Consider the following 12127-nt stretch of genomic DNA (forward strand, 5'->3'; position numbering starts at 1 on the left):
TAAAGTTGACAGATGAGACACCTGCATACAGTGTACACATATGTACATAAACTGATGTAAGTAGAAAATGAACTTAAGTCAGTATCAAATGCACACAACACTGTTGATGAAGAGATGAAGGAAATCCCAAGAACATAATACTAGTATTTATATTTTAAAAAACTATTGCTGTAACTCCTTTTGTTTTCAAAAGTTGTATTTGAACTGCTTTCAAGATGTGTACTTATTTATTTGTGAGTCCAGAGCCTTATAACTTCTACTGCTGTTGAAATAATTCCTGGAAAGGATTTAGGAAAAATAATAGCTCATACTTTATGTTGGGCACTGATGACACTCTATCTGGAGTTCATTCTCTCCTCAGCTATTGGCCTCTTGGGCAAAGAACTGCCCCAACCTCAACTGCTGACCTTGGACATGCTGTCCTACCTGAGCTTACAGGAGATAAACTTAAAGAGGACTGCTGAACCTTGCCAAGTCAGGGTAAGACAGTTTTTCAATTTCCCTGCTTCTGAGACGGTCTGTCTGATACTTCAGGCCCTAGCCAAAGCTGGTGGCCCCGGCACTGCTGTGAGACCTTGGGGGACTGTCCAGGTAGCCTGCTGTTTCTGTCTTCACTTGCACCTTTTGGAAGTCACACAGTTACACTTCCTACCTATGCTAGCATTGTTATTTTCCTTCTCAGGTCTTTGATGAGATCAAAGACTAGACAGTAATAGCAATATCCTCTCTTATCTTAAATAGACAAGATTTAGACTTTCCAGATTAGGACTGCTATCAGAGTAATATCTGTCATGCCTTTACCCTGATACTGAACATGTATATACTGGACATGTAGTATGTGTCTATTGATCAAAGTTGCTCTTGATGATAGTGGGTTTTAATTTGTGTATGTTTACCTTTCTTTTTCCTGAATTATATTTGACATTTGTTACCATTGTACATAGTTTTTACACCAGGCTTAAAACCTTCTTCTTTATAATATAAGGGAAATTGTAGGAGCCTTGTCTGTGAACCTGTAATGGTGTTCACACCCCTCTAGGTGTGGCTTCAGGTGATGGAAGCAGAAAGAAGAAAGCTTTAGGTGTGGCTTCTGTTTGTGTATCCTTTCTGGTGGGTCAGCTAATCAGGTAGGAAGGGCAGAGAAATGCTTCCGCGGTTCTTTGTATTTTTTCTGTATACGTGTTTCCCATTAAACACCCATTTATCATTTTATCTTGGGTCTAGTGAAGTCATTACATCCTTGCCTTCAACTTTATATAAAATAAAATTCATAAATTTTATATTTATTAACCATGGTGAAGTTTCCATGCATACTCCTCATCTATTTCAGCAAGTGATTGTTCTGATAATTGTTACAAATTAATACTTTTTAAAATTGAGTTTGTAGTTTTGCTTTTACAGTACTTTACTAGTATTCTGTATATTCTTACAGCCTCTAAGTTTTAGGTTATTAAAAATCTCATTTTGTGGTTGACTAAGCAGATAAAATATGTATAGCACTGACATAAAAACATCTAAAATTATTAATCCTGTTAATTACTACATAGGACATAAGTTTATAGCATAACAGAATGATTAGGTCTGAGACTTTACAGTTCATCTAAGCGAGGGAGGAGTTTCCATCTCACAGTTGTATCAGCTTCTTCATGAACGTTTTCCAGCTCCTGGTCCTTTGAAAGTTCTAAGAATACCTACACAAGAGACAAAGCAGGAAAATGATTACTGAGCTGTTGGTTGTCCTCCAAACAACCAGGGAAAATGCATGTCCCTTTCATGGAATTTACAGTGATGACACAAAGTCAACAAGTTGACTTACTCTGTCCAGTGTGCACTGAGAGAGGCTGTATTCTTCCAGGTTAAAGCTACACTTCACTGAAAAATACATAAGTCAATAAAGGACAGTGAGCATAGACTTACAGTTTATTGTCAAGAAAATTTTCAAAGTCCTATACTCCAAAATAAAATTATTAAAATGAATAAAAGATAAATGGAATAAACAAGTGCAGGACAGAATAATATCAGGAAATATATATATATATACAATTCACATAGGAGGAGTCTTATGGGTTTTCTACAGATTAAGTGATAAATTTGAAGGGTTTTAGTAAATTTTCTCAAATAATGTCTACAGCAACCAAAAGTTACTATGAATATATACCAAGTCCATCTTAGTACTGGGATTTTTCTCATATTATATTTTTCTAATCTCTGCTATTTAGTGTGCATGTCTTTGGGAGATATGTATTTTCCTTGAGGAACCACACCACTGATCAAAATATTCTTATACATGTGAAATATTTCACTGCATATTCTCTCAGAGGACCAAATCAATATTCCCTTCAGTGATCATCTACCTTATCAGGTCTCCACTGTGGCATCAGGAGATCTACACAACAGTTGTCACTAGATTCAGATACTCCCTTGTTTGACACTTATCACTTACACAGTAGGAATCTCCTGTGCAAGAAGCACTCTTAAGTGCCAGTGACAGAACAGTGAGTGGAAGAGAAAATCACCCCTGGCCTTTATCTGTGCCTTTTAGCAGGACAAATGTGAACATTATATTCATAAGCATTTAATGTATAATGAAATAAATAATAAGTGAAATTATGGAGAAAAGTGAAACCAGTCAAAACATAAACTTATTGCATACTCTTTTTATATAGGACTATTAAGGAAGTTATAGTAATAACTTGATAATTGAGCAGAATCATAAAAAATGTGAAGAAGCAGCAATCTAAATATTTAGGAAACATAATTTCAAAAAGAAGGATAATCTAACCCGATAATGGTTCCCTCTATCAAGATATCTCTTTCATTACTCCCCCCTCCATCTTTTCTTCCATTTGGCCTTCTAGATTCCTCCTGTTCCCATCTCCTATCCCCTCCCTTTTACCTGTCCCCAGGAGTGTATGGTGGATGAGAAGGGGAGTTGTGGGTGGGGGCAAGAGAAGGGAAGAGGAAACTGGATTGGTATATAAGATGAGAGAAAAAAAACATTTTAAATAAAAAAAAAAAAAAAGATGAGTAAGTACAGAGTGCCAGGGCATGTTTGACTGGCAACAATTAGGAAGAGCCAGGAAGTCAGCTATTGAGAGTGGACTCAAGCAGAGATCCATATTATCTCAAGCACAATGAGACAGACAGTTCTGAGCACTTTGCAAATGAACTCCTTTACTCTGATGTCCTTGTAGAGAGGACACTGATAACATCCATCACTGGAGAGATGAGCAGGGACTGAGTAATTCTGTCCAGTGTCCCCCCAGCTAGTGAGAAGCAGCACTGTGATGGAAACTCAGAAAGACTAGCTTAAGGGTTAGAGTTCTTCAGCAAATTACACAGCGATGATCTGTAGCTGGGAACCATCTAGCTATCTGAGGGTAAGACAGCGAGTAAGACTGACAAACACAGTTCTTAGTGAGAAGAGTCCTGAGCAATCAAAGAATGACTTAGCTATCATTCAGCAACTGAAGGTTGAATCTGTCAGCACAGTACAAGGATGTTGGAGGGTAAGCAGTTCCTATTGTTTTCACCTTATCAGTGTAATCTGAGCACATCAATGAGGGAGGAGGTAGGATGTGAGGTAAGGAGAGAGGTAAACACAGTATACTTGATAGGAATGGAATATGAACATATAGACAAGGCAGGCCATAGTCATGGTTTTTCCTATGTTAATGCAGATGTGAAGTGAGAACAGCTAAGCTCCACGTATGTCTTCTGCAGCTTCAGTCCCCCTGAAGCTCTTTCCAGAGAGCTGGATTTTGTTACTATTAGAATTCTTAAAAGTAACACCCTGCAGGGCCTATTTTTAAAATTATTGCACATCCAGCCTTCATTAAATTATTCTCCAAATCCTTTAAAAGTCTGTTCTTACCTGCTTCTAGTTTGTGGAATGCCTGAGACAGAGGATAAACATCTGTTACGGGTAGCTGATATGTCAACAAGGAGAAATACCTGGCAATAGGAACACATTTATATTTAACCTGTGCGTCAAGGTGGGGATAATAAATATCAGAATAGATCTTTGTGTATTCCACCACTTTTTTAAAAAATAAAATTGGTACAAGGCAATATATAGGTTAAATATGAAACAAAATTCTTTACCAATTAATAACTTTTGAAATGTTTGAAGGAAGTGGCTGTTGTAAACATCTCTAGGAAAGGCAGAATATTATTACTGATATTCTTACATAGCCCAGTTAATTCGAACTGTTTTATTGTTAAAATCAGAAATTCTAAACTACATTCTTAGACAGTTCAAATTAGGCTGAAAAATAACTTCAAGAGAGTCACCATAAAGCTAACTCATTCATGATCAGAGATCCAAGGCTGGGGAGAGGGGCAGGACAGTTGTGGGAAGACTTAACAGCCCTGGAGCCTCTCAGGGACAGACTGATGTAGGGCATTTTCCTGCTGGTGCTGCTCCTGACAGCAACCTTTGCTGTTGTCTTAGCTCACTCCCAGATTAACTGTGCAGTGTTCCTAAGTGGTAGTAAGACCGACCAGACCTCCTGGCTGGATGTCTTCAGACCACACCACCCTCTTCCTTTCTTATCATTCACTATATTCCCATATTTATCGTGTGTGTGTGTGTGTGTGTGTGTGTGTGTGTGTGTGTGTGTGTGTGAGATATGGTACACACACACATATACCTTTAGCTAGTGATACTGAAGTTTTAAGAGTAAGAGCAGGTTTTGGAATATACCTTAGGCAATCGTTACATTTACACTGTGTGAAGACAAGAATAATAACAGTTTTGTGTCTTGCTTTTCTGATGTGCTTATCCCTCTAATTTTAAATTCAGTTGCTGCTCTATTTTCTTGTCCTGCTCCTAATAACACATAGTCACACATACACACACACACTCCTTTGTAGTCTCCATTTTGAAACAAACAAACAAAAAATTCTATTAAAGAAAGACCCTTAATCTTTGTTGGTATTTCTGAGAGGAAGAGAAACAGGTTCCTGTATAATTTGCAAATCTCTTATAACCTGGAAGACTCAGCACACCTCCTTCCAAGGTCCCTAACTGTGAAGCCTAATGACCAGTGTGGCACCGAGCTATCAGAAACCAGAGTATGTAAAGCTACATCGTTCTCCACCATGAACAGCTCTATTCACCTTTCCTGACGTGAGGCCTGTGGGAACAACTTCACAATCTCCCTGTGGACTTCCGGCACTTGAGAAGTTTCATTCACTTTTAGTTCTAGAATGTAATCCTTGCCAAACTTCCTTTTCAGATGTTGAACTGAACCAATGCATCTATGAGTAGGAAGAACAAAATAGAGGGGGGGGGGAAACATTGTTATTAAAGTTTCGTTATTCTTAAATTTCAGAGGTAGTAGAAAGGGCATCATTGAGGAAGGCGAAAGGGCCGAGCAAGCAAGGGCAGTGACTTGCCCTTTGTACAGGCAAGCCGGAATCAGGCTCTGGAGAGCTACTCACCTCAGCCTTCCAGACACCATGATGGCAACTCGGTCACACAGAGCCTCAGCCTCAGCCAGGTTATGAGTAGCCAAGAGGACGCCCCTCTCATTCTCTTTAACAGCTGCCTGGATTGCTTGCCTGAAGTGAGTAAAAATAGATAGAATTTAAAACCAAAAGTGAAGGACAACAGGAAAGATATAGAGGGGAAACATATAGACAGAATAGTTTACAAGTCATATTCATATATTCAAAAACACCAGAGAAATCAATGCTGACTAGTTTTTTTTAATAAAGAGGATTTTTAATAATTTAGGTGTGTTCATAGTTTTTTAATTAAACTTTAAAGTTTCCTTAATTTTTGGAGATGTTAACTGAAATAATGATGAATAAAAGGACATGCCACTTCACATTTCCTTTACAATAATAGAAGGTGCAAAAGGAAATGGGTTGAAAAATAGATGAAAAGAGCGTTGGCCTTCTAGAGACAATGACTGGGACTGAGTGAGAGGTACAACGGATTCATAAATAATTCTTTCAACACTTGTATTAAACAAGTACAACAAAAATCATTTTAAATTGGAAAGATTACTGGATAATCACAAATATGACATTAAACCGGGGGTTAACTAGTCAAAAGGATGACTCACAGGTAAGAATAGGGAAAAACTAAAATAATATAAGTTGGATAAGTAAATTTGACAGATAAGGAAATTATGTCAGTAAACTAATTTCTTTAGGAAAACAGTCTAAGCAGTAAAATAAATTGTTACAGAAATCTCAATAATTAAAATACAAAATTAAAATCATTTACTATTAAGCCCCAGACTGCAGAATATGGAGCATTTTAGATCATCCACTTGTTAAGTATTTACTTTCTTAATAATACGAACCATCTCTGTAGCTAGAGTTTGTGACTTGAATGTCCCATAAAGATCTGTGTGCTAAATAAAGGCTTGGTCCCCAAACAGTGCCATTAGGAAGTGATGGAATCTTTAAGTGTTGAGGTCTAGGATATCAGAGCCTCTGTGGGGGATTATGGCACCTCAATGCATTCCTCATTCTCTTTGCTCCTGGATATACAAAGTGACCAAAGCTACCGTGTGTTCCTGCCATGTCATGCTACTTTACCCTAGCCCCAGAGCAATGAAGTCAACCTAACATGGACTTAAGGCCCCCAAAACTTCAAGCCCAAGCAAATCTTTGCTCTTTGTAAGCTGATCACCTGAAATATTTGCTATAATGGAAGCTGATATGATGTCAGTACATGCCAGATTTGTTTCACTGTGTTAAAATGTCTGGGATAATCAAGCCCAATGGTGAAGTTTGTTTTGTATTAATATTTCAGATATTTCAAGCCATGGTTTATTAGACATACTGCTTTGAGCCTGTGGCAAGGCAGAACACCATGATGGCGAATGCCTCAGGGAAATGTGGCTGCTTTTTTCAGGACCAGAGGGCCAGTGTCTTCTTCAAGATCATCCTAGTTTCCTTACACTAGGCTCTACCTCCTAAAGGTGCTAGCTAGCACCTCTCAGCAGCACTATTGGCTGGGGAGCAGACCTTTATAACACATGGGCCTTTGAAAGAATATTTACCACCCACGCTATAGCAGCTAACTAGTATTGTTTCTACTGAATTGGGAGCTCATGAACTTCCTGCCACTTTACATGTTTATCCCTGTGGGTGTGGGACCTAGAAGAATGCTCACCATACTTGCTGCTGCTCAGACACATCTAAGCCTGTAGATGGTTCGTCCAGAATCAGGACAGATGAATCTCCCAGGATGCTCAGCACAAAGCACAGCTGCAATGAAAGAAGAAAATGTCCTCTGTTTGCTCCCATACCACTTAAGTCCCCAGAAGAGCACTGAATACCACATGTACCTTTCTAGTGGCTCCCGCAGCAAGTTTCTGCACTAGGACATCCAGCTGGCTGTGTAGTTTAAAAGCATTCACTAATCTGATAGAAAATAAAATGCAAATATCACACTGAGAGAGAACTTTAGGGAAATGAAATAACCCATAATTATAAGAACATTGCAGGGAAGCATGGCAGCATTGTTTAAAAGTTTGAAACATAGTAAAAAGTTATTTCGGTTTTTTTCCTCATGAAATGGTTTTGATGAGAAACCAAACAGATGTTTACTCTGTTTCTATTTTCTCATTAGAAACCTAGAAACAGTGACTATTCTTAAGTACAGCCTTAGTCATTCTTTGTCATCTATTTCATTCAATGATTTTTTTTAAGCTCCCACACTGAGTTATGTGGGAGTCGGTGTGGTCTCTCTGCTCCTCATTAGTAAATGCATTGTGGGTAGTACCTCCCTGCCTCTTGACGAACAGGGGTGACATACCTTGAAATGGCAATGGCAGCGTCCTCCTTCCTCAGCCCCTTCACAGCGGCATATACCTCCAGGTGTTCCTTCACAGTCAGGATGGGCCACAGCACGTTCTCCTGAGGACAGTACCCAAACTTGACTGTGCCATCACCCTGGTAACCCACAGCTGAGCTAAATCCTTTCAGCTCCACCTACGAGAGTAAGCAGTTTTACTGATGGTCCGTGAGGCCTGTTCACCACACAATCTAGAAACTGCCATGGAGCTGGCAAATACCTGAACTATTAAAACAACAAGAACACATCACAGAGGCTGATCCATATTTGTCACAGAAAACAATGAAATCTGCTAGTATGCAAGCATAATTTCACATGTGAGTGGGGTAGAATATATGTGAAAATTCAGGTGGTACCTAAGAACCTATGGTGTATAACAGGTACTTGGCTCCTGGTAATGTTCCAATTCCTATTATACACTTTTAAATACAATTCAAAACAATAAAAGGAGGGATGGAGAGATGGCTCAGAGGATAAGAGCACTGGCTGCTCTTCTGGAGGTCCTGAGTTCAATTTCCAGCAACCACACAGTAGCTCACAACCATCTATAATGAGATATGTCCTGTTCTGGTATGCAGGATTACATGGAGGCAAAATATGGTAAACATAATAAATAAGTCTTTTAAAAAACAATAAAAGGAAAAATATGTATATTCAAAAACATCAATAAAAGTCTCACAAGTATATAACCTATATTTATTGTGACTATAACTTTTTGGAAATAGAAATGATTTCTGCATTGTTACTACCTCTCCAGCTGCTGGCTTTGTGATACCAGCTATCATCCTAACAGAGGAAGTTTTACCAGCTCCATTGGGTCCTAACAATCCCAGAATTTCACCTGAAAGAAAGAATAAGATGGTCAAAAAATGCAGATTTATAGTTTTTCAGTGAAATCTTGAGAGGTCCTTAGAATCCTTAAAGTAATTCTAACTTAAATATATGCTATATATCATGAAAACACATTACTTAACTCTCATCATTAGTATTTCATCAAAAGCTTATTAATTTCACATTGATACATCACCCCCCAAGATTTCCTATTTCAATTATTTTCCACAGTAGATAGTCAATGCACTGTGTATGAGTATGGGTGTATCTGTGTGCCCATGCCAATGATTTCTAAAACTTAGAAAGCTGGAACGCTATTCTCACACCAAAAATAAACCGTAACTACCATGATTTTTCATCTAAACTGATGTAAATCCCATCTTCTCAAATTCATAAACAAATATCAGTATGTATGAACTTGACTGCTAAAACATCCTCTAATAACATTCTACTAGCATGTAGTAAACTGCACCATTGCTGTTCTAAAGAAGCGTACCTAGCCAAACCCTGCTTGACTTTATCCCTCCCGTACACAGATGCACATGCTGGTCTCTTTGCTTTAAACTTGACCACTCCAAATATGCCACTGTGTCTAAACCATTGCCATTGCAGTCCCCATCTTCTTGTCACATAGCTATTGACTCAAATGTCACTGTTCAAGTAAAGCTTTCCCTTGTTCTAATAAAATACAGTTCCATGTCACTCACATTATTTCACAAGTGTCAATGTTCTACATAGCTTTAATATGCAATAATTGATATTTTATTGGTAAGTTATTCTTATGGACTCCTTAGAATGCAAAATCCACAAAGGCAGGAAATTTCCTGTATTATTCCTAAAACAGTACTCTCTCTCTCTCTCTCTCTCTCTCTCTCTCTCTCTCTCTCTCTACATATATATATATATATATATATATATATATATATATATATATATATATCAAACAAAGGAAGGAAAGCCACAGCAAGTGAAGTTATGCCGTTTGTATAGATGTTCATTCCTAAAAATAATAGTTAATGGCTGGATTGTGCAGACCTGTACTCCCATCTATTCAAAAGGCTGAGGCAGGAGGATCACAAGTAAGGCCTAACTGAACTACAAAGTAGATTCAAAAGGCCATCCTTGGCAACTTAGTGAGACTTTGCCTCAAAACAAGAAGTAAAGAGAGAGCTAAGAATGCTACACAATGGTAGAATAATTGCCTAGCACATGTCAAGTTCTATCCTCTAATACCACAAAAATTAATTAGTTAAAAAACTTAAACAGTAAATTTAAGAAGAGGTTGCTTCAAACCTTTATTAACACAGAAAGAGATGTTTCTTGCCACTACTTTCTTTGTCCTCTTTGAAAAGCAACTTTTCTTCTGTCCCGGGTACTCTTTGTGTAGACTGTTGGCGATAATGACTGGGCTCTAGAAGAGATGGAAATGAGGTTCGAAATTTGAGAGGTCTTATGTTCTTATATTCTCATGATGTTTACCATAAATCAAGTCATAGTCTGAGTTGAGAATAATCATTACAACTTTTAACAATGTATGCCACATTCATTAACTTACAGTGTCTTAGATTTCCAAACATATTAGGAAAATAACAGGACACCAGGGAAGATAATTCACTGTCTTTGTGGACGGGAATTGGCTACATTGGGCGAGAATATAGCATCTAAGTCTGATAAAAGAAAAACCTGTGCCTGGAAATACAGTGGAATTTCAGTAGAAAAGCACCTCCCTAGCATGCATGGAGCCTGGTTGAATCTCCTGATCTCTCTTAAGCATTTTATCCCAAATATTATATTCTTCAACTCATAAGGTCTTATTTGTTCTAAAATTATAATTCTAGTTGTTAAAACTCATTTTTCTCAAAAAGTAAAATAAAATCATTGTTTTTGTTGTTGTTGGAGGGGGGTTGTTTTGTATGCTTGTTTGTTCCTTTGAAACAGTTTCTCTGTGTAGCCTTGGTTGTTCTGGAACTAGCTCTATAGACTAGGCTGTCCTCAAACTCACAGAGATACTCCTGCATGTGCCCCCACTCCCAAATACTGGGATTAAAGGTGTATGGCACAACAGCCCAGCAAAATCATGGTGCTTTACACTTTCAAAGTTAAAACCAACATGTCAAGCTTTGATCTGAGCAATTTTTGTATGCCTTCAAACCTCATTTAAATCTGAAGTACTCAAAGCGGCTGATGTCCTTATTCTTTCCGCTTGAACGTCTTCATCTTCATCTTCACCTATATGTTCTTCTGGATTTGGTTGAACCTTTAGACTTCGAGGAGATATCCTGTGGAAAACAAATTGAGTTATGCATTGTTTTCTAGTTGTCAAAACTTAGTTTCCTGATTATTTTACCAGTTTTTTGTTGTTGTTGTCATTTGTTTGTTTCTAATATACTGGTGGTCGACTGCCATTATTCAGATGGCTTTGGCCTTATGTAGAACTCTCATCCCACTAACCAGAATCCCTCTCTTGGTGTTGTTGCTATCCTTCCAGAATCTTTGACATTTAAAGTCACTACTTAACAGCAATATCACCGAGTACTGTCCCTGTCCTCCTGAAATTCAAGTCCTTATTACTGCCACAGCTCCTCCCTAGTCACATCAGATGATTGCTTTAGCATCTTTCACTGCTCACACTTTCCACAGTTCACATGAAAAACTCCATCAAGTCAGTTTTTATAAATTAATCTCTACTTCCCATTTTTCCTATGCAAGAATGAATATCACCTTACATGGGAAACTGGATGGCATACTTGGGAAATCTACATTTTTGAGAAATTTAAGTATCTTTCTACTGGTTAGTGGCAGGTCTTATTTCTTGACAGTAAGCCAGAAATACATTGACTATAATTCCAGTAATTATATTGCTTACACAGCAAATAGAAATCTCTATCAACAAATAAGAATATTAAGCTATGATCTTAATATTTAATATATGAAATTAAATGTTGTCCTAACCTGAAAATGGGATCCTTCCGTATTACATTCTTTCCACATTTAAGTTCCAGGCATCTCAGGACAAAAATGAACAGCAAAGTATGAAAATAAGGCTAGAAGTAAGAAAAAGTTTGTTTAGACATAAGTTAGCAAAGTTACTTAATTGTTGCTTCTATGTTTATAGGTAATTTGATAGCAAATACTTATAAGTTGGGAAAGGAAACACAACTCAACAGTTTATTCTATTTTTACTATTCATAACCCATATTTTAAAGGTCAGTAAATTCTGGTTTGTCTTTAAAATGACCTATAATGCAATTAGTTCTCTGTTGTGCCATGCCCATCCAGATGCATGTCATTGCTCTTCCTCAGCTTGCAATCATTTCCACATGGTTTCCCTCCTCACCTCTTGTCCTACATATATACTCTCATCATAAAAACTGCAGTTATGCCTTCCATAGCTATGTTTGATCACTGTAGTTTGATTAAAACCACCCAATGATTCCTTAACTACTAAAATTTGCATCAAAATCCTTGGAGTTTACC

The 12127-nt window shown here is 37.7% G+C and overlaps 1 protein-coding gene across 2 annotated transcripts in view; it reads right to left on the bottom strand.

Annotated features, from left to right (window-relative positions):
• Positions 1 to 1179: 1179 nt before the first annotated feature.
• LOC127218674 (ATP-binding cassette sub-family A member 6) overlaps positions 1180 to 12127 on the bottom strand; it is an 81475-nt gene continuing 70527 nt past the window's right edge. The window contains exons 28-39 of one of the 2 annotated variants that reach the window (XM_051179701.1): positions 11603 to 11694; positions 10803 to 10929; positions 9944 to 10061; positions 8569 to 8660; positions 7781 to 7956; positions 7311 to 7386; positions 7136 to 7230; positions 5446 to 5565; positions 5122 to 5262; positions 3875 to 3954; positions 1817 to 1872; positions 1180 to 1691 (exon numbers count right to left, since the gene is read on the bottom strand). In XM_051179701.1, coding sequence (XP_051035658.1) covers positions 1590 to 1691; positions 1817 to 1872; positions 3875 to 3954; positions 5122 to 5262; positions 5446 to 5565; positions 7136 to 7230; positions 7311 to 7386; positions 7781 to 7956; positions 8569 to 8660; positions 9944 to 10061; positions 10803 to 10929; positions 11603 to 11694 — 1275 coding nt within the window. In that variant the 3' untranslated portion in view covers positions 1180 to 1589. The remainder of the gene's footprint in view (positions 1692 to 1816; positions 1873 to 3874; positions 3955 to 5121; positions 5263 to 5445; positions 5566 to 7135; positions 7231 to 7310; positions 7387 to 7780; positions 7957 to 8568; positions 8661 to 9943; positions 10062 to 10802; positions 10930 to 11602; positions 11695 to 12127) is intronic. The other variant, XM_051179697.1, reaches the window with a different exon arrangement.

This window comes from Phodopus roborovskii, unplaced genomic scaffold, assembly GCF_943737965.1.
Source record: "Phodopus roborovskii unplaced genomic scaffold, PHOROB, whole genome shotgun sequence".
NCBI lineage: Eukaryota > Metazoa > Chordata > Mammalia > Rodentia > Cricetidae > Phodopus > Phodopus roborovskii.